The sequence below is a fragment of the Rhinatrema bivittatum genome, chromosome 3 (genome assembly GCF_901001135.1).
Source record: "Rhinatrema bivittatum chromosome 3, aRhiBiv1.1, whole genome shotgun sequence".
NCBI classification, from domain to species: domain Eukaryota; kingdom Metazoa; phylum Chordata; class Amphibia; order Gymnophiona; family Rhinatrematidae; genus Rhinatrema; species Rhinatrema bivittatum.
This window is the reverse complement of record NC_042617.1, coordinates 241,956,639-241,979,336: the sequence shown is the minus strand read 5'-3', so window position 1 is coordinate 241,979,336 and position 22,698 is coordinate 241,956,639. Positions and strand designations below refer to the sequence as shown.

Sequence of the window (22,698 nt, the reverse complement as noted above, 5' to 3'; positions counted from 1 at the left end):
TGACGATGTAATTAGGTCTCCATTTCAGTCCTTGTGAAGAACCTTCAATCATATAACATTGGAACAAACAAATGATAATAAACCATTGTAAAGCCCACATGTTATGTCGTTTTATTTTTAACAAGTGATTCCCCATTATTTCTCCTCCCCACCAACCTCTTTACCCTTCCTTTGAAATAATTTGTTTTGGTTTTCAAAATTAAACTTGGTATAAAACATCCTGGACTGGTTAATTATCCATTCCACCCAGGTCAACCAAGGCGAAACCAAAAATCTATAGTTACATCATCCCAACCTCCCCACTTCCCCTCCCCTCCCCCCACCCCACAAACAGTAACAAAACATCCGTGTATTCCAATCCCAAGTGTAAAAACATCACTTTGTCCACACAAGTCAGGAAGGAGCCCTCCAGAGTATAATTAGTCTGGGGCTAAACACATTCATTAAGGATCCGACTTCTGGCAGCATGCAGAAGAGTTTGAATGTATGGGTCCCAAACACTCAGAAATCGCTTGCGACGTGTTGGAGATACTCGAGTGGAAAGTTGTTCAATATGCATCATAGCATAAAAAAGATTCCTCCAGGCCCAGAACGAAGGGGACGTGGTGCTACGCCAGCCCATGAGAATCACCCGCTTTCCAACCACACTTGCCTTCTGTATCAATAACCGGGTGCCAGGATCCCGCATTCTCAACGGAGGTATACACCCAAATAAGATCCACAGTGGCGCAACTGGTATAGAAATATGTAAGATTGTGGCTAAATATTCGGCTATCCTAGTCCAGAAGGATTGAACAGCAGGACAAGCCCAAAAAGCATGAGCCAGAGTGCCCCGCTCCTTATGGCAACGGGGACAAGAACCCGAACTATCTATATGTTGTCTTTGCGCCATTTGGGGTGAAATATATGCCCTTCCTAAAAATTTATACTGTAGTTCTCTATAATAGGTGTTGTGAGATCCTGGCAATCCGACCATAACAAATTCTTAATACTGAGGAGGTGACCACAAATTCCCCATCAGCAGTCCATCGATCCGCCAGTATGGCATACATCTCTGCACCCTTCATCTTGTGCAGACTTTTATAGTATTGTGATAAGGACGGTACCTTATTTCTCGAGAGAGCCAGCAATGCTTCCAGTTTCCGAAAAGGTGAAAGTTGCTTAAACACCACGGGTAAGGCCTGGATATAATGTGTAATTTGTAAATACGGGAATGCAGTGATCGCTCTCCTCCCATAACACTCTTGCACCTCAGAAAAGGACATCAAATTCCCCTGATCCATAAATAAATGCCCCAGATATTCAATACCCTCCGTCTTCCACTCTTGAAATGCTTGAAAGGTTATCCCTGGAGAGAAATCGGTGTTACCAGTGATCGAAAGCAAGTAAGCACTAACCCGAGGCACCTGGAGACTTTGTCAAAGTAACCCAAGCCTGTCTGATCGGCTGCACTACCCTGGAATGAGTCAACATGGGGGATAATTTTGCTGGCTCCATCTGGAGCGCGTAGCTTACACTAACAGGGTATAGGAGGGCACTTTCAGCCATAAAACTGGTATGTGAGGACATACCAAGCACCCAATCTCTTATGATACGCAAATTATAGGCCACTGCGTATAATGCCAAATTCGGAACCCCTAATCCTCCCATTCCCCACCACTGCTGTAGCCAAACTAATGGGATCCTTGGTCTACCACCTCGCCACAGAAACTTCCTTAAACTATCTAATTGAGATGCATCACGCTGTCTTAAATGGAGAGGCAATGTTTGAAATAGATACAGCCACTTTGGGAGAATAACCATCTTATATAAGTTTACCCGGCCACATAAGGATAAGGGAAGATTTTGCCATGTAGTAAGAGTGTCCTGTGTGAGCCGTATAAGACGCGGTACATTAACTTGATAGACGAGGGGTCAACAGGCACCTGAACCCCCAAATATCGAAAGTTATCTGTAGCCCATTGTAATTGGAAAGGGCCACGCCATCGCTCCCGCAGGGCATCCGGAAAGGCCAATGCAGAAGATTTATGTTCATTTAACCGAAACCCCGAAAAAGTTCCAAAGGAACCAAGCATGCTGAGCAATGAGTTCAAAGAAGTAACAGGGTCAGTCAAAAAAACCAAAAGGTCATCAGAAAGGCCGCGCATTTAAATATTTCCCTATCAAACCGCACTCCCCGAATAGTAGGGGCCCTTTGTATTGCTAGTAGTAGAGGCTCTAATTGCAAAAGAAAAAGAAGCAGAGACAAGGGACATCCCTGACAAGTGCCTCTCTTAATAGGGAGCACCTCTGACCTATCTCTATTAGCCAAGATGGTTGCCTGCGGGCCGCTATAAAGTAATTGTACTGCCTCATAAAACAAACCCTCAAAACCCATATGTCGCAGGATATGAAATAAGTAACTCCATTCCACTCTATCAAATGCCTTTCCGGCCTCAAAACTAATAACCAAGTATGGAGTATCCATATGCCTACACATTTCCATTGCCACTAAAATCCGCCTAATATTTGAAAGGGCATATCTCCTCCGAACAAACCCCACTTGGTGTGGTCCCACTAGGGATGGCAGAATAATGGCTAAGCGATCTACCAATATTTTAGCCAGCAACTTCCGATCAAAGTTCAATAAGGAAATGGGGCGATACGATTCAGGTAATAATGGATCCTTCCCCGCTTTAGGTATGAGAGTAATATGGGCTTCGTTCATCTGAAAGGGAAAGCTCCCCTGCCGAATTAGAGAGGAAAATAGTCAAGTGTCCCGTCACTTTATCAATCAAACCGTTATAAAATTCTGCTGAGAGACCATCAGGTCCTGGAGCTTTCAGTTGTTTGGACCGATTAATAGCCATGCGGACCTCCATCTCAGAAATCGGCAAGTTTAAGGCTTGCTTTTGTTCCTCAGTGAGGGTGGGAATCGGGAGAGATTCATAAAACTGTAGGCATGCTTCCTCCGACCAGCTCTCTGCCTGGTACAAGCGTTGATAGTAATTTCTAAAAAGGCGCAATATGGTTCGCGTATTTGTCTCCACTTGCCCATTTTCGTTCTTTAACCCCGTGATAAACCGAGGCGCTCTGGAGGATCTAATCAAATGAGTCATTAATTTGCCTGCCTTATTAATAACTATGTTGGTAAAGCTGGTGTTGGTAATATTGTATACTTTTCTTGGCCCTCTGGTGCAATACTGTATTTAGGGTACTTTGTATAGATAAATAGTCATCCCTATTCTGCCTCGTGTTAGACTGAACCAGACGAACTCTAGCCTTGCGTAATTGATTGGTCAACAATAAAACTTATTTATTCAAAATCTTCCAGCGATGGGCAATATATGAGATGATATCCCCTCGAATAACTGCTTTAGCAGTATACAGTACAACACTGGCTGCTCAGAATGAGCGTGATTCAAAGCAGCATAATCAGCCCATCGCTCTGTTAAATATTCACTGAAATGTCTATCCTCAGCTACATAGTAAGGATATCTCCATAACCGAGCCCCAGGCAAAGGAGACCCAGATTGGAAGTCCAACCAGACGGGGGCATGATCCGATATCAAGACATCATCGATACCAGCCTTTTGAATCTTGGGAAATGCATGTGCACTAGTTAAGAAAAAATCTATACAGAATAGGTTGCATGTGCCCTAGATAGATGGGTAAATGTTTTTTCCCCTGGATGGAGAGTACGCCACGCGTCTACTAAATGCAAAGTTTTCTCTAATTGAGCTGGTCCCTTACCCATACCATATTCTCTGCGGCGATTCTGTGAGGCATCAAGCTGTGGATATCGGATCGTGTTGAAATCCCCTCCCACAATGATAGTATCAGACATATGTGGGAGGAGGTATTGGTACAAAACCTGAAAAATTTTTTGGCTAAAAGTATTCGGGGCATACAGGTTACATAAAATTAAGGGTTGATTATTTAACTCTCCAACCAGTATAAGAAATCGGCCCTCAGGGTGTTTAATCTCCTTTCGGACTTGATACGGTAACATTTTATTAACCAGAATCGCCACCCCAGCTGATCGAGTTGTAGCAGATGCATAATAGACCCCTCCTACCCAACCTCTACATAATTTAGTGTGTTCGGCATCCGTAAGGTGTGTCTCCTGTAGGAACCCAATATCTGCCCCTTTGCGCTTTAAACCTTGTAAAATCTTAGACCTCTTAATTGGGGTATGAATGCCACAAACATTCCAGGACACTATGCGAGTCTGTGTGTTAGGCATTCATCCCAAAGAAAAAGAAGTTCATGTTTGCTAATTTTGTAAACCATACGGAAACCCTCCCAGCTAAGGCTTCCGCGTACACCAGCACCCGCCATAAATTGAGGACATACTCGAACCCACCCATGTGAGTGCAAGGAATACACAGGATTGAATGGCTTAAATAAGCCAGTAAATGTCCTTCCCTCTTTACCCTCTCCCTCCCCCTTCCCCTCCCCCTCAACCTCCATACTCCTTTACCCTTAACCCCTGTTCCCTTACAACTACCATTATGACGCAGATCCGTAAATTTTTCCCACACGGATCTCTGCCTGGGGGAGTGTCACGGACAAGATAGCCAACCCCCCCCCCCCCCCCCACTCCTCCCTCCACCTCGATTACACTAAATCCTAGCATAAACGTAAATTTACAACACCTCTTATGATTTTTTTTCTTTTTTTTTTCTTGTTTCCTTCTCCTCTCCTCCCCTCCTTTCTTTCATTGCATATCTCAAAAATTAACAATTTAGGAAACCCAACTTTCAAGCAAAACCAGATTGAATTTACCCTGTAAACAACAAAATTGTCCTGACTGTTCAAATCAGCCCTGTTCCAGCGCACTCTCCGTTGATGAGATTTTGGAAGCTGTTCTCCTCCTCGGGTGTTCCACTCGCTTCCAGCTCCACGCTGCAGGCACACGAGGCTTCGCAGCTGTCTCCTCCATAATAGGCGGGGGAGGGGGGGGGCTCTAAGCCTGCCGGTTGAAAAACATCTGTAGCCTCCCTTGCTGTTTTCAAACGAAATGTCTGCCCATCCTTTTGAAAAGACAGGGAAAAAGGAAAGTTCCATCGGTACCTTATGTCCGCTGCACGTAGGGCAGCTGTGACATTTCTCAAGTCATATCTTTTTTTTTTAAGGTACTCTCTGCAAGATCCTGGTACACTGACACTGTTGCATTTCTCCAGCTCCATTGCTTTTTTGTGCGAGCCACTGCCATGATGCTTTCCTTTTGCAAGTAGCTATTAAAGTTTATTATGATATCTCGTGGTTTGTTATCTCTGCGTACTCCTAGTGCCCGATGTGCTCTTTCTATTATAAGGGAATTCTGTCGCACAATTTTCCCTGGATGCCGAATCCGCAGTTTCTTGATCGAGCAAAAAGAAGCAAAAGGATTTGGCGGCCTCCATGCTGTCCTTAAACTCTGTCGTTTCTGGCACCCCACGTAGCCTGATGTTCATTCGGCGCGACCTGTTCTCCATATCCTCAAGCTTTTCTTGTAGAATAAGCAGTTCGCTTTGCGTTTCATTTGTTTTCTGAGTTAGGGTGGTCAACACAGCCTCATGGCCTTCCACTTGTACATCCAAATCATCAACTCTGTGTCCCAGTGCCAGGAAGTCCTCTCGCAGCTCAGAAAAAGAATGGAGCAGCTCCTCTTTATTCTGCCTTCATATCAGCGCGAAGCTCAACAAACCAGTCTCTCATAGTAGCCTTAGTTGGTAAATCCGAAAGGGACGGGGCACACTCCATTGATGTTTGCGGGGACAAAATTGGCGCCTCGGGATCTGACCCCCCTCCACCATTCCCATCGGCCTCATCCGCTATGTCAGGCCCCGTTTTTCTGATCTCTGCCGCCATTCTGGTAAAAGAAAATTTTTGTAAGTCTCCTTTTTTCCTAGCTGCCATCAGTTTGGTTTAAAACCCCCCTGAAAATGTTATATGCTTATTGAATGCCCGATCTGACCCGCTATTGAAGAGGTGAAGGTTGAAGCTTGGGGGATCCACAACTTTAAGCTGCCATCTTAACTCATGGCAAACTGCATCTCCCGGTTCCCGACATTTAACACTCGATGTTTTTTTTTCTCCTTCTCCTCTTCCTCTTCTTCTTCCTTCTTCTCTTCCTCCCTTCTCCTCCTTCCCTCTCAGCCCAAATACGCCGAATGTAAGATGATATTATTTTTAAGTAATGGCTCTTACCCATGCCAATACAGTGGCAAGATTCTTCCTCTTTTATTTATTTATTTAGTGCCTCACGGAGAAAGTGATAGTCTGGAAGACTGCAGAGAGTGGATTTCAATCGCCAGCAGCTCTCCCGTTTCACAATTAACAACTTTCCTATTTTATGGGGGGTTAGTTTGTTGTTTTTGTGTTCCCCTTTAATTAGCAGCTCTCACCCGCTTCAGTGCTGTGGCAAAGTTCTGGCTTCTTTTTGTTTCTTCTTTTTTCCCCTTTATTATTTTCGCGACGAAAAAGGCAGCTGGGGAAAGGGCAGAGCCAGGGCCGCCCTCTCTAACAACTCTCCCACTTTGTCGTGACCAGCTCGTCCTCTGTTGATTTTTATTTTTTTTTCCATCTTCTCTTCCCCCTCCCTTCTTCCTTTATATCAGCAACTCCTGCCCGACCCGATGCTGCGGCAGGAGTCATGTTTTTGAAAATTTTTTCCTTTTTCTTTTTCTTTTTCTTCCTTTCTCCCTCTCGTCTTTTTCTTTCTTTTCTTCTCTCTTCCCCTTGGGATTAAAAAAAAACAACCTGTCAGAGAGAAGACAGGGCAGGAACCTCAGACGCATTTGGCCATCCCGTCTCGTGGCGAGCAGCGCCCCTGTTGTTGTTTTAAAGTTCCCTTATCTAAATCAGATTTGAGGCAAATGTAATCATCTGCAGCTTCTCAAAAACTGGCTGTCCAGATTGACCGGAGACGGGAGGGGAAGCTGAGGTTTTGCAGCCAAAACGGCGAGCGGGAGGTCAAGGGGGCAGCAGCCGCGCTCACCCTGCTCAGACCGGGTGACAGTTCAAAATGCAAGCTCGATGGCATCTGGCGGCACAACGTGGGCTGCAGGTTTCTGTAGATCAAGGGTCCTGGTCACCAGCTGCTGTCCCTTCACGCGGCGAGCACCTCCCCTGAGACGCCTAGATCTTCAATCTATCTGCAGCGTTACGGTTTTTTACTTTTATTCACTTCCCGCAGCACTCGTGGTCGTCAAAATGGCAGTCGGGAAGACGCTCAGCCGAAACCTCTCATGATTTTAAACATCTCTATCATATCCCCCCTCAGCCGTCTCTTCTCTAAGCTGAAAAGTCCTAACCTCTTTAGTCTTTCCTCATAGGGGAGTTGTTCCATTCCCCTTATCATTTTGGTAGCCCTTCTCTGTACCTTCTCCATCGCAACTATATCTTTTTTGAGATGCGGCGACCAGAATTGTACACAGTATTCAAGGTGCGGTCTCATTATAGAGCGATAGAGGCATTATGACATTTTCCGTTTTATTCACCATTCCCTTTCTAATAATTCCCAACATTCTGTTTGCTTTTTTGACTGCCGCAGTACACTGAACTGACGATTTCAATGTGTTATCCACTATGACACCTAGATCTCTTTCTTGGGTTGTAGCACCTAATATGGAACCCAACATTGTGTAATTATAGCATGGGTTATTTTTCCCTATATGCATCACCTTGAACTTATCCACATTAAATTTCATCTGCCATTTGAATGCCCAATTTTCCAGTCTCAGAAGGTCTTCCTGCAATTTATCACAATCTGCTTGTGATTTAACTACTCTGAACAATTTTGTTTCATCTGCAAATTTGATTATCTCACTCGTCGTATTTCTTTCCAGATCATTTATAAATATATTAAAAAGTAAGGGTCCCAATTCAGATACCTGAGGCACTCCACTGTCCACTCCCTTCCACTGAGAAAATTGTCCATTTAATCCTACTCTCTGTTTCCTGTCTTTTAGCCAGTTTGCAGTCCATGAAAGGACATCGCCACCTATCCCACAACTTTTTACTTTTCCTAGAAGCCTCTCATGAGGAACTTTGTCAAACGCCTTCTGAAAATCCAAGTATACTACATCTACAGGTTCACCTTTATCCACATGTTTATTAACTCCTTCAAAAAAGTGAAGCAGATTTGTGAGGCAAGACTTGCCCTGGGTAAAGCCATGCTGACTTTGTTCCATTAAACCAAGTCTTTTTATATGTTCTGTGATTTTGATGTTTAGAACACTTTCCACTATTTTTCCTGGCACGGAAGTCAGGCTAACAGGTCTGTAGTTTCCCGGATTGCCCCTGGAGCCCTTTCTAAATATTGGGGTTACATTTGCTATCCCCCAGTCTTCAGGTACAATGGATGATTTTAATGATAGGTTACAAATTTTTACTAATAGGTCTGAAATTTCATTTTTTAGTTCCTTCAGAACTCTGGGGTGTATACCATCCGGTCCAGGTGATTTACTACTCTTCAGTTTGTCAATCAGGCCTACCACATCTTCTAGGTTCACCGTGATTTGATTCAGTCCATCTGAATCATTAATCATGAAAACCTTCTCCATTACGGGTACCTCCCCAACATCATCTTCAGTAAATACTGATGCAAAGAAATCATTTAATCTTTCCATGATGGCCTTATCTTCTCTAAGTGCCCCTTTAACCCCTTGATCATCTAACGGTCCAGCTGACTCCCTCACAGGCTTTCTGCTTCGGATATATTTTAAAAAGTTTTTACTGTGAGTTTTTGCCTCTACAGCCAACTTCTTTTCAAATTCTCTCTTAGCGTGTCTTATCAATGTCTTACATCTACCTTGCCAACGTTTATGCTTTATCCTATTTTTTTTTGTTGGATCCTTCTTCCAATTTTTGAATGCAGATCTTTTGGCTAAAATAGCTTCTTTCACCTCCCCTTTTAATCATGCTGGTAATCGTTTTGCCTTCTTTCCACCTTTCTTAATGTGTGGAATACATCTAGACTGCTTCTAGAATGATACTTTTTAACAATGACCATGCCTCTTGGAGATTTTTTACTTTCGTAGCTGCTCCTTTCCGCTTTTTTTTTCTAACAATTTTTCTCATTTTATCAAAGTTTCCCTTTTGAAAGTTTAGCATGAGAGCCTTGGATTTGCACACTGTTCCTCTTCCAGTCATTAAATCAAATTTGATCATATTATGATCACTATTGTCAAGTGGCCCCACCACCATTACCTCTCTCACCAAGTCCTGTGAGCAATTGCATCTACTTCTTAAAAAATAATTGATGTAGGTAAATTATTTTAAAAGGCTGTCAAAAGAAAACTATTATAAGAACATAAGAACATGCCATGCTGGGTCAGACCAAGGGTCCATCAAGCCCAGCATTCAGTTTCCAACAGGCCAAACCAGGCTACAAGAACCTGGCAATTACCCAAACACTAAGAAGATCCCATGCTACTGACGCAATTAATAGCTGTGGCTATTTAGTAAGTAAACTTTATTAATAGTAGTTAATGGAGTTCTCCAAGAACTTATCCAAATCTTTTTTGAACCCAGTTATACTAACTGCACTAACCACGTTCTCTGGCAACAAATTCCAGAGTTTAATTGTGCGTTTAGTAAAAAAGAACTTTCTCCAATTAGTTTTAAATGTGCCCCGTGCTAACTTCATGGAGTGACCCCTAGTGTTTCTACTATCCGAAAGAGTAAATAACCGATTCACATCTACCCGTTCTAGACCTCTCATGATTTTAAACACCTCTATCATATCCCCCCTCAGTCGTCTCTTCTCCAAGCTGAAAAGTCCTAACCTCTTTAGTCTTTCCTCATAGGGGAGTTGTTCCATTCCCCTTATCATTTTGGTAGCCCTTCTCTGTACCTTCTCCATCGCAATTATATCTTTTTTGAGATGCGGCGACCAGAATTGTACACAGTATTCAAGGTGCGGTCTCACCATGGAGCGATACAGAGGCATTATGACATTTTCCGTTTTATTCATCATTCCTTTTCTAATAATTCCCAACATTCTGTTTGCTTTTTTGACTGCCGCAGCACACTGCGCAGACAATTTCAATGTGTTATCCACTATGACACCTAGATCTCTCTTGGGTTGTAGCACCCAATATGGAACCCAGCATTGTGTAATTATAGCATGGGTTATTTTTCCCTATATGCTTCACCTTGCACTTATCCACATTAAATTTCATCTGCCATTTGGATGCCCAATTTTCCAGTCTCACAAGGTCTTCCTGCAATTTATCACAATCTGCTTGTGATTTAACTACTCTGAACAATTTTGTGTCATCTGCAAATTTGATTATCTCACTCGTCGTATTTCTTTCCAGATGATTTATAAATATATTGAACAGTAAGGGTCCCAATACAGATCCCTGAGGCACTCCACTGTCCACTCCTTTCCACTGAGAAAATTGCCCATTTAATCCTACTCTCTGTTTCCTGTCTTTTAGCCAGTTTGCAATTCACGAAAGGACATCGCCACCTATCCCATGACTTTTTACTTTTCCTAGAAGCCTCTCATGAGGAACTTTGTCAAATGCCTTCTGAAAATCCAAGTATACTATATCTACCGGTTCACTTTTATCCACATGTTTATTAACTCCTTCACAAAAGTGAAGCAGATTTGTGAGGCAAGACTTGCCCTGGGTAAAGCCTTATAATTCAACTTCAGCATTGCTGCCCACTTTGACTGCAGAGGATTAAAGGGGAATTGGATTCAGATGACAATCAAGAGAGGCTCAAATTTTATGGTCTGGGGTACTGATACACAGACATAAGGGGAAAAGCACAGGACTGTTTCTACAGCCAGGTCCATAAGCAAAACACGTCAAGCAGCATTGTTTGAATTTTCAAGAAAATTTATCACCCAATAAAAAGTTTATAGGTTGTGTTAAAGCTTGGGGATAACTACATGGAGCGACAAGTATTACCTTAAGAGAAACTTGGGACTAACTTGCACAGAGTGGCAGTTACTACCTTTAGATGCTTGCTGGGCAGACTAGATGGACCATTGGTCCTTTTCTGCTGTCATTTCTATGTTTCTATGTTTGGTTCTATTCCAGGTTTTATACTTAAACGACTGTCATCATTTGTGTTTTTGTCCCTTTTTTTTAAATTTGAAGGCAACCTTTATCCAGGCAATTACATTGTACTGCTGTCTCAAGGGAAAACTCTTTTATTCCAAAGGGAGTACTGGTGCCAACTCTGTAGTAGTGCTGTGCCCTGCCATTAGAGGGACCTGGATTTGATTCTAAACTTGGGTTTTCTATTTCTTGGTTTGGCTGAGACAGGGGATGCTGTATAGGCTGCACTGACAGCTCCTGAAGGATTTATAATCATAGGGTAGCAGTCACTAGGAGTAGCTTAGTGGTTAGAGCAGCAAGCTGAGAGCCAGAGAAGCGAAGGTTCAAATCTAGTTTTTCCCACTGATGCTTCTTGTGGCTTGTACTTTACTTCACTCTCCATTGCCTCAGATACTGATCTAAAAGTGAATTTTCAAAGGGTTTCCATGTGTAAAAATAGCATATATGCATACACATACTATTTTATAAACGTCGAGAATACAAGCATTTTTATGTTTAAGGAAGGATGTGAACCCCTGGGCTGAGATGAGCGATGTCTCCGCTCTCAGGGAGGAGCCCTGTGGGCCTCACCATCAGCAGGCACAGTCTGTGGTGTGGCACACAGCTAGATGTAAAGACTTTATTACATAGGAAGGAAAGTAATGTCTACAGTATTAGCAATATGGAAGTATAGTCCTGGGCAATGGGAATACCCAGAATGAGACACAGTGGAGAAGATCCGATAGTGGTCCATCCGTGGAGCGGGGTGTGCCATGGATCCCCTCTGATAGTAGGCGCCTCAGGATACAGATCTGGTAGTGGCCCGCGGAGTTGGGTACGCTGAGGAAGTCTGTACAGTAGATGGTAGTAGCAATGCCGAAACCTGGAAGTGGTTCTGTGTAGTTGGTGAGCAGGAATACTGTAGAGTAGGAAGGATGAAAGGCTCTCACTGAAGAAAGGTGGTAGTGGCCCGAGGATCGGGGTACGCTGCGTAGGCGCCTCAGTGTAGATCAGAAACGAAGATGTCTGTAGAGGTACTCACAGTAGATGGTTCCTGGAGCAAGATAAGATATGAGAAGCAGATCCAGCGGCAGACAGATCCGCTCTTCAGAGGGCAGGAAGGCCCTCTGAAGAGCAGATAGCCGGGAATGCAGGGGAGCCCCCGTGGAGCGCGTACTCAGAGCGTCCAATTGCCAAAGCTGATTCAGGAACAGGAAGTCCTTCAATGAGCAGAGTACAGCAAGACGGAACTCCTTGCTAACTCGAGGAAGGTAACGGCTGGTTCGATTAAATATGAAAGTGGGTTGACGTCATCAAGTGGGGACTCCCCCGAGGTTCTCGCCATGATGTATTCAAATAAAGCCCTTGTGCGCGCCTAGGTAACTCCGGGTCCAAGATGGCGGCCGGCAGCACCCACGCTGTCCTGGGAACGCCGGAGAAGTCGGCGTGAGCTGGCAGACACCACCATTCTTCCTGGACTTGATGGAATGGGGAAAAGAGGTGAGCATGAGAGGTCGCAGCCGTCTGCGACAGACAGGCGTAACAAGCATATTTTCAGCTTAGCATGTATATTTCATTGGGGGAAAAGGGGGCAGTCTAAGGATATTGTGGGATAGGGTTTAGTATGGATGGTATTTGCCAATTTTTAATAGAGATGTGCATATACATTAGTAAACTTGTTCATGCACTTTTAGACCTAGTAATTGATTTGCATGTGGGAAATCAGATTTGTCTATAGTCTGCAGTTTTTGGGTGGGAAATCTGGTTGAACTGGTGAGGGCTCAGTGTTCTGGCTCAATAAAAACTTCCCAAGTTTCCTCATCCAGACAGCTAACTTTCATTCTTTAAATCAGTCTCCAAAACAAAGATCTTTTTAGTATGAATCATTTATTGCATAGATAATTTTCTATTACTCACAATTATTGGATTCAATTCGAGTAGATTCGAAGTAGCCTCAGGCAAAGATCCTTGTGGCTGGAAGTAGGTAGGAGAGGGGGGAGCAGGAGTTTCTTGAGGTGCAGGGTAAGAAGACGAGGGTTTGAAGCTGATTAGTCTTTTAGGATTAAAGCAGTAGAAGGAATGTAAAAAAGCTGTTCGTGTAACAGAGGTTACAGGCACGTGCGTCTTCTACATGGTGTGGCTGAGACTGGCTCACAATCTTGGTGAGTGATTACAGGAAAGGTCCCCACAGGCTGGGGCTAGGGGCGAGATCCAATGGTGGCGAGCCTAGGATCCATGTGACACAGGAGGGGACATGAAGGGCAGTCCCTTCAACCAATAAGACCCCTAAGAAGACCCAAGTTAGGTTGAGAAGGCATGCAGACCCTTTTCCAATGGGAGGAACAGAGGGTAGGGGCTTCTGTTAAAGGCAAACTCCCTTTAAAGGCAAGGCTCCCAGACTTTTGCCCTGGGTTACAGAAAATGTCATGAGTTCTCAGGAGGGAGGGGCTGCAGTAACACAGGTGGGATGCAATGTATACAGACACAAACATGTACCATTTACTGGGGACAGAACACTCAGGATGACGTGTTAGAGGGTGTGGGTGAAATGGAGAAGAACTGGGCGACTGGTGGCAGCATCGGTAAGTTGGTGATTCCAAGTACATGCTCAAGTAAGTATTTTCAAAATGGCATATGTACATACTTTATGCATTCCTCTCTTTAATTCTGAGTGAATATTTCCACAATGTCAAGATTATTTTGCATAATATGCATGTATGCTTACAAAATTGGTAGAGAAAATGTTTTCTTGCAGTGGAAATATACCTACATTCTGACACATGAACATACTTTTGGAGGAGAAATGGATTGTATTTTATAAACAGCTTCTGCTGCACAGTTTATAAAATAGTAACATTAATCTCTACATGTCCACTTGTGCACAAATGCTGTACCACAGGCTTGAAAGTTGGGCTTTTACAGGCCGATAGATTTTCGACATGCTAGCTTTATCCCTTATACAGTAAGGGGTAATAGCGCATCGAAAACGCGCAATTCCCTCCCCCCCCCCTCGAAACTAATAGTGCCCACAACATGCAAATGCATGTTGATGGCCCTATTAGTTATACCCGCGCGTTGATGGCCCTATTAGTTATGCCCAAAGCTGGCATTAATTTCTGCCGGCACTGGGGAAGTGCACAGAAAAGCAGAAAAAACTGCTTTTTCTGTACACCCTCCAATTTAATATTTATTTATTTTATTATTTTCTATACCGGCTTTCACGACCAGAGGTTGCATCAAGTCGGTTTACATTTAACAAGTTGTGCATTGAACATAGAACTAGAGGTATTGAACTGGTGCGGAAAATAATAGTTACAATGAACGGGGAAGTTAACAACTGGGATAGGAGGAAAAGAGAGAGGGACAGGAATATTTACATAGTAAAAATGCATTTACAGTTAATATTTACATAGTATGCTATAATGGATCTGTGCCTCGAGGACGTCGAGGGCTAAATGAAATCAAAGAAGTGGTAGACTATTGGTGAGGAGGGGTTTACACTAGGATGAGGGAAGAGGAAGGTTGGGGGCGACAATAAGTGGTTGAAAGGGAACCTGGATCAATCAGAACTCTGGTAGGCTTTTTTGAAAAGCCAGGTTTTTAGTCTTTTCCTAAAAGTTGGTAGGCATGGTTCCTGGCGAAGCTCTGAAGGGATGGAGTTCCATAGGCGCGGGCCTGCTGTGGATAGAGCTCTGTCTTCGAAAGATTTGTGTTGGAATGTTTTGGCTTTTGGAACATGAAGTGATTCTTTGTAGTGTTCTCTAGTTGGTCTGACAGAGGTGTGTTTCTTGAGTGGTATTTGTAGATTTAATGGAGCGAGTTGGTGTATGACTTTGAAGATGGTGGTAATAGATTTATACATAATTCTGTAGTGAATGGGAAGCCAATGGAGGGTTTTCAAGATGGGGGTGATGTGGTCGAATTTCCTGGAGTTGGTCAGAATTCTGGCGGCTGTGTTCTGCACCATCTGAAGAGGTTTTGTATGAGAGGCAGGGAGACCTAGTAGAATAGAATTACAATAATCCAGCTTTGAGAATATCAAACTTAATATCATAGCGATATTAAGTTGGAGGCCCCAAAAGTGTAAAAAAAAAAAAAAGTTAAAATAAAAAAAAATAAATTGGCTTGCGGCCCGCAAGACGGACGCTCAATTATGCCGGCATCCGTTTTCCGAACCTGTGCTGGCAAAATTGAGCGTTGGCTGTCAAACCTGCTGACAGCTGCCGCTCCTGTCAAAAAGGAAGCGCTAGGGACACGCTAGTGTCCCTAGCGCCTCCTTTTACCACGGGCCCTAATTTGGATAGGCCACCCTCCTGAATCACGCGCCCAGGAGAGTGGCCTCTCCGTGCGCTGGGAGAGCGGGCGCTCGCCAGCTCTCTATTGGCCTGTTAGATTGTAAGCTCCCTTTGGTTGGGGAACTACCTATCTTCTCTACATGAATGTAACTCATCTTGAGCTTAGTTTGGGAAAGGTGAGTAATAAAATCTAAAATCTGTATCCAAAGGTAGTGGCCAGATTTAGAGCCCATGTTTGCAGGATTGTGAAAGGCTGGCTGCAGCGCATGGCTCGACCCATGATGCAAAACGGGGGTTAGCACATCCAAAACACACGTAGGTAATAGCACTCGTCACATGTAATTGCATGTTGATGAGGCTATTATTTATTCCCCCCCATGCAAAAAAAAAAAAAGGTGCACCCAAGGTGCATGTTTATACTCAGCCAAATTAATGCTTGCCAGGAGCAGGTGTTGATTTTGGAGGAGCCCAAAAAGTGTACAGAAAAGCAGAAAATACTCCTCGTAGAACAGAGGAGGCACTGGTGATGCCTCATCCCCCTCCCTCAGTACTGGCCTCACCGGACTTTCAGTAGGAATTGGACTGCAAGGTGCAGAGCGTTGAGCTGCCCCCTCAACCAGCCCTGATGCCAATGCTGGAGCCTCTACTGTCTATTTTGGCAAACCAGGCCACAAGAACCTTGCAAGTACTCACTAAGAAGATCCCATGCCACTGATGCCAGTAATAGCAGAGGCCATTCCCTAAGTCATCTTGATTAATAGCAGTTAATGGACTTCTCCAAGAACTTATCCAAACCTTTTTTAAACCCAGCTACACTAACTGCACTAACCACATCTTCTGGCAGCAAATTCAGAGCTTAATTGTGCCAGATTGGATTTGGGACTTGGCTACTATGTCCCTGAAGATCTCATCAATGTTCCCCTCTGTCTGCCTCAGCTCCTTCAAGTCTGTTACTCTTGCCTCCAGAGAATCGGACTCGTTCCCTGAGAGCCAGGAGCTCTTTGCACCAGGTGTACACATACAATTTCTCTCCGGTGGGTAAAAAAATCATACATGTGACACTCAGTGTAAAAGACTGGAAAGCCATGCACTTTATAGATAGATACGGCCAATAAGTGAAACTGCAAATGGACCATGAAATCAGTTATGGCTCATGGAGTGGTACCGCAACAGTGGAGAGTAAAGGATGGGCAGGAGATGTAAAGCATTTGCATTATAGAATAATAATAAGCAATTATAAATCTGAGAGTTAATGTGAAAGTTCTTTTCTTCAAACATGAATCATCTCTACCAATTTTAGTGTTTGTTTTGGAAAAATATATTCCATTCTTACAGATTTTCCGTATTTACATTTTAAATGAAAAAAATAAGTTTTTTTTAAAATACCAAAATTCACCACATGAAAATTCTAGCTTTTTACTTGTTTGAAATGATTCATATCACTAAATCTGTATTTTTCTTACAGTTACAGGACCGCTTTCAGAACAGCAGATTGCATATGTTTCCAGAGAAACACTGCAGGTATTTGAAAATTCAAACTTTCAATTTGTACTGAAAATCAAAACTGCATAGACTGAGTTGAGGCTGCAACATTTAGAAATATTTTCTCTGAGAAGCAGTCGCACTAGTAGGTGATGTCATTGTTAATGGGACTGATAGAATGTTTTCCAGAGCGTCCCTCAAAGGTATTGCCCTGTAGTGTTTCTCAGTTTGTTTTTTATTCTGGCACAGAACAGACTGTTCTACAGAGCAGTGACCTTCCTGCTGATCTTAAGAAATTTTGGAGGGCCAATTTTGCCTTCATGTTGGTTGTAGTGTGCCTCAAAACCCTTACTTTGATCTTTCTAATTCCCGAGGTCAGGTTTGTGGCTATTTGAAAGTTTTCTTACTGTTTGTCAAATTCTGTTGGTGAGCGTACCATTTTTAGTGACAGACCATGGGGTTGAAGTTTTGTTCTATGAGACATCTTTCAGAATTTCATTTGAGGGTGTGCTTACATCAGAACCTTCATTTGCTGCTGATAAGTTGGAATTGCTGGGAAAGAGCATTTAAGCCTTGCAAAAACATTTTTGTTGGAGGGTTAAATTATAAAGGGTAATATCAGTAAACTGATGAGCAGTCAATTTATGTGGCTACAGTTAGCCAGATAACTTGTCTTGGATATCCCCGATTTAATTATCTGGCTTAACTGTAGCTGGATAATTTAGTATAACTGGATTTCATTTTGAATATCACCGGTTAGGTATAAAGTTATCCAGCTATAGTTAGCTGGATAATTGGCTATATTGAAACGAATATAGCTGATTAAGTGTCAAAGTGAGGCTTAAAAAAAAAAATTGCAAGCCTACTGGCCCTAATAGCTCCCACACTCCTCCCTCTCACCTGATGACCTAATGCTCGGCCCTGCTGGACTGAGCCTTGAAGCCTCCACCCCCCCCCCCCCCCCCACCACCACCAAGTGCCGTCCATCTAATAAATTGAAAAATCTCTGTGCCTGGGCTGGTCCCGGTTTCTCTCCCCAACTCTCCTGGGTTTGGTGGAAAATTTAAAAAGTTTGTAAGCTCCAGGGCCCTCTTCCTTACCCCAACCCTTACCCTCCCTGTACCTGAATCTCCTTTAATATTCAGTGTGGATTGCGGTAGCAGCCTATTCAACCTGGGCCAACATGGCTCCTTGTAGTACTACGCTTGAAACCTATTCTTCCAGCAAGGCTGCTTAGCAGTGCCAGAAGCTTTGGGCCCAGGTCTATGCAGGTTGCTACTGCGATCTGGGCTGAAGATGAAAGGATTTAGGTACTGGGAGGGTAAGGGTTGGGGTAGGGGGGGGGCCCTGGAATTTACAAATTATTTTTTATGTATCCACTGGACTTGGGAACAGAGGTGGGAGGGGGAGAGACTAAGACTAGCCCGAGTTCTGAGATTTTTCAAATTATTTGATGGCTTGGGGTAGAGGGCTGTAGGCTCAGCCTAGCATTTGGACCAGCATTTGAATCAGCATTTGGGCCAGCAAGCTCACAATTTTTTTTTTCTCCAAGAACAAGCAGGGTGGTAGTCCTCACATATGGGTGACACCATCAGATGGAGCCCTGATGCAGAAAACATAAGTCAAAGTTTCTAGTACTTTGAGCATGCGCAGCATTCCTATACTACGCGTTTATGCGGGGTCCCTCTTCAGTCTCTTCTTTTCTGCAGAGCTGTAAGTCTCGTGGTGTGGTTTTTGTGGTTTTTCATTTGATTCCATTGCCAGGTACTTCTGTCCCTTCCTGTAGCGTCTCTAGTCAGGGATTTCAGCGTTTCTGGTAAGTTTCCTTTCTGCAGCCCTTTTATTTCATCCCTTCGTGACCATGTCTGGTTTTCACTGATGCCCCCGGTGACCAAGGACCATATCTATCACTGATCATCATAAGATATGTATCTTCAGCCTTGGCATCGCATGACATCCAGTATCACCACTTGTGTGTCCAGATGACTCTGAAGCATCACCTGCTTCAATATAAGATGGATCAGCTCTTCGGGTCAAGGAAGATTGAGTCATCGGCATTGGTGGCATCAGCATTGAGGGAACTTGGAGCCGCACCGATGGACGCCATGCCATCGACATTGGCGGGACCATAGATTCCATCGATGCCGCTGGTGAATAGGGGTGCCAGAGACCAACTATCGTCTATCTCCTCTGGAGAGAGGACACTGGGTTCATCGTCTTCTACCTCTGTGTCAGGGAAAGACTGGGCCGAGCATCAAGTGAAGCCTAAGAAGCATTGACACCAGTCCATGGCGATGCACCGGCTTTTGTTGTGATGCCCCCAAGGTGACCCTGCGGCAAGGAGACCCCATCCTTTTTGGGTGCAAGGGGCCTGCAATGGTCTCAGCTGGTCTTGGTGGCAGTCACCGATCCCCCTCGGGGGTCCGAAGAAGATCTGGCCACCCCTTCTTCCTCCCAGTCTGTGTAGGCATTGGCAACATTTGAAGAGGAGCTGGAGCACAGAGTCCAGTTGATGGTTGACCGAGGCAGGGCCTCAGTTTTGTGGTGCCAATGGCATTGGACCCAGTGCCACCCTTCCTTGTACTGCATCTGGAGAAGCTCAACGTGCTCATTGGTGCATTACCATCCCAGCTGGTGCCAGTTCCTGAGACAGTATCAGTGCCCAGCGGGGCACTAAGGCCTCTCCCTACTGATACAGTTGTCATTTTCAGTTCCTTCTTGGAGGAAGCTCCTTATAGGCCAGTAGAGATGCTGAGGTCTGTGGCCCCCATCCAGTTCTACCGATGCCTGCACCTCTGGACAAAGGCCGAGCACCTAGGGTCCATCCCCTGTAGCATACAATGAGGATGAGAATCCCTATGACTCCTGGTGGGGGTGATCTGATACTCCACTGAGAACTCGGATGGTCTTCCATCAGACCCTTCTCCATCAGATAAACAAAGGAAATGCCCGCTTGAGGACTTTACCTTCACAGGATTTGTGAGGGTGATTAAGGAGGCCGTCCTATTTCAACTTTTGAGAGAGGAGGATGCCAGACACAAAATGCTTGAGATCAGTTCAAGGACCCTCCTAAGGAGATTGCTGCTGAGGATATGGGAACACCCCCTCAGTGCTTCCCATTAAAAAGGTGGACAGGATCTACCTTGTCCAGAAGACTACCAGATTCAGTGTCAGCTGCCTCACCAGTCAGTGGTGGTCAAATCTGCTCTTAAGAGGGCCAGGTGCTCTCGAACCCATTCCTTGGTTCCCCCGGGGAAAGACCATGGAGCAATGGACACTCTGGGGAGGTAGGTGTTCCAAAGTGCCATGCTTATTGCCTGCATCACTGCTTATCAGCTCTACATGAGCCAGTACTTGCAGTACATTTGGAAGCAGGTGCAAGAAGTGGCTGAGCAGCTGCTTCAACTGCTCATGAGAAACCCTCATGTTGCTGGTGCACAAGGGTCTAGAGTGTGGAAAACACGAGGTCCGTGCATCCTACGATGTTTTCAGAATGGTATTGAGAGTCTTTGCAGCAGGAATATGTGCCCACAGAATAGCATGGCTGTGGGTCTCAGATCTCTGACCGGAGGTATAAGAGCGGCTCGCTGATGTGCCATGTATTGGAGAGAATCTCTTTGGAGATAGGATGAGGAATGGTGTGGCCCAAACTTCGGGACCACCATGAGACCCTCCAACAACTCTCCGCCAGTACTCTGGACCTATCCTCCTTATCCAGAAGGCAGTTGAGATCAGGGCCAAGGAAGTCTTTCTTTCGCCAGAGGAAGTACTATCTTCTGTCTCCTCATTCCTGTCAACATCTGGGCTCCCGTGGCCATTCCAGGCAGCAAAGAGCCCCCAGACCCAAGCCAGCTCCTCAGTCAGCTCCAGGGACGAAAGGAGCATAAGCCAGTTGCCCATACCTGGGATGATAGACCCTCTGGTCAGGGTCAGGCTGTGGTTTCTTTCAAACCAGTGGCCCAGTGTAACCTCAGACTAGTGGATTCTGTCCATTGTTCGCCAGGGGTACCAACTGAATCTATTGGGTGTCCTGCCAAATTGCCCTCCGTGCCCACATTGGGATCCGGTAGAGCACTAGGAGGTACTATAAGTGAAGCTCTTCTGTCTCTTAACAGCCAGAGTGGTCGAGCCCATACCATCAGGGCTCGACCGCTCTGGTTGGGGATTCTAGTCCAGGTATTTCCTGATTCCAAAGAGAACAGATTCCTCCATCCCATCTTAAACCTAAGGGCCTAGAACAAGTTTGTAAAAAGAGAAAAGTTCAAGATAATTTCCCTGGGTACCTTGATCTCCCTTTTGCAGAAAGGGGACTGGCTATGCTACCTCGACCTAAATGACGCATACACTCATATCAAGATCTTCCTAGGTCACAGGAAGTATTTATTTTATTTTAGGCATTTTTATATACCAAACATATTGTGTGCACTTCATGTCAGTTTCCATAAAAAACTTAGGGACAAGCCATTAATACTTTATCCCAAAAAACATTAAAAATTTTTAAAATAAAATTAATTTGGGTTAAAAATCATGAAACATTGAAATTAAAGTATCTGATTTGTGGTGGGAACATAGCATTTCCAGTAATGAATGTTGTCCTTCAGGCTCATATCTGCCCCATGGGCCTTCACAAAATGCCTGGCCGTGGTGGCAGTGCATCTCTGCAGACTGGGAGTGCATATCTTCCCATATCTGGATGATTAGATGGTCAAAAGCATCTCTCAGGCAGGGGCCATCATGTCCATTAGCTTGACCATTCAGGTATTGGAGTCACTAAGGTTTGTTCTAAACTACCTAAATTCTCATCTCGGCCCATTACCTCAATTGAACTTTATAGGAACCCTGCTAGATATCTCTCTGGCCAAGGCATTTCTGCCCTGCCAGAGGGCCATTGCCATGGCGACCATTGCCGCAGAGATTCAGCAGATGTTGGCCTGGCACATTTTGAGCCTGTTGGACATACGGCCGCAATCGTCCATGTTATTCCCTTGGCACATTTACAGATGCACAGAGCCCAATGAACCCTGAGGTCACAGTGGCACCAGACCACTCAGAACCTCCAGGATTGCATCCAAGTCAACCCTGTCTCTGGGACTCCTTGATCTGGTGGCGGACACTTTCCAGTCTGGAACAGGGGATCTCGTTACAGAGTCTCCCCACTCTAATTGTTTTAACCACGTATTTATATCTATCCTCGGGTGGGGAGCTCATGTAGATAGGCTCAGTACCTACGGTCTTTGGTCTGCTCAGAACGTTCTTCATTTCATTTCCTTTTCATTTATTAAAATGTATTCTCCCAGGACAAGCAGGATGGTACTCCTCACATGTGGGTGACGTCACTGGACGGAGCCTATCACGGAAAACTGTCAAAGTTTCTAGAAACCTTTGACTGGCACACTGAGCATGCCCAGCGTGCTGTGATCATTCGAGCCACAGGGGTCTCCCTTCAGTTTCTCTTTTTCCACGCTGCAGTTTACCTCGCAGTTAGGAGCTCTGTAAGAATTCTCACACACTTTTTTCCTCATGGAAAAATCTTTAAAATTCCTTCAGAAAACATCCATCGAAGGATCCATCGGTGCCTTTATGTCCTACAACACCAGTTTTCCTTCCTCGACCAGGATCACGACCAGAGACCATCTCAGACACCTGGGAGGACGTGGACACTGTCTCTTCTACAGAAGATATTTTGTCAGAACCCTCTCCTCCAGAGGAAAGGAGGAAGTCTCAACCGGAAGACCTCTCCTTTGCAAATTTCGTAAGGGAAATGTCAGAAACTATCCCTTTCATTCTAATTACAGAGGAGGATACAAGACACGAGACCTTGGAGGTACTTCAATTTGATGCTCCAAAGGAAGTCATGGCTATTCCAGTACACGAAGTACTGGTAGACCTGCAGCATT

General features: G+C 44.5%; 1 protein-coding gene across 3 annotated transcripts in view; it reads left to right on the top strand.

The window, feature by feature from the left end:
• The window catches only part of MAP4K3 (mitogen-activated protein kinase kinase kinase kinase 3), a 1,052,401-nt gene that overhangs the window by 302,469 nt on the left and 727,234 nt on the right, over positions 1-22,698 (top strand). For all 3 annotated transcript variants that reach the window (XM_029594354.1, XM_029594353.1, XM_029594355.1), the window contains exon 5: positions 16,785-16,840. In XM_029594354.1, coding sequence (XP_029450214.1) covers positions 16,785-16,840 — 56 coding nt within the window. The remainder of the gene's footprint in view (positions 1-16,784; positions 16,841-22,698) is intronic.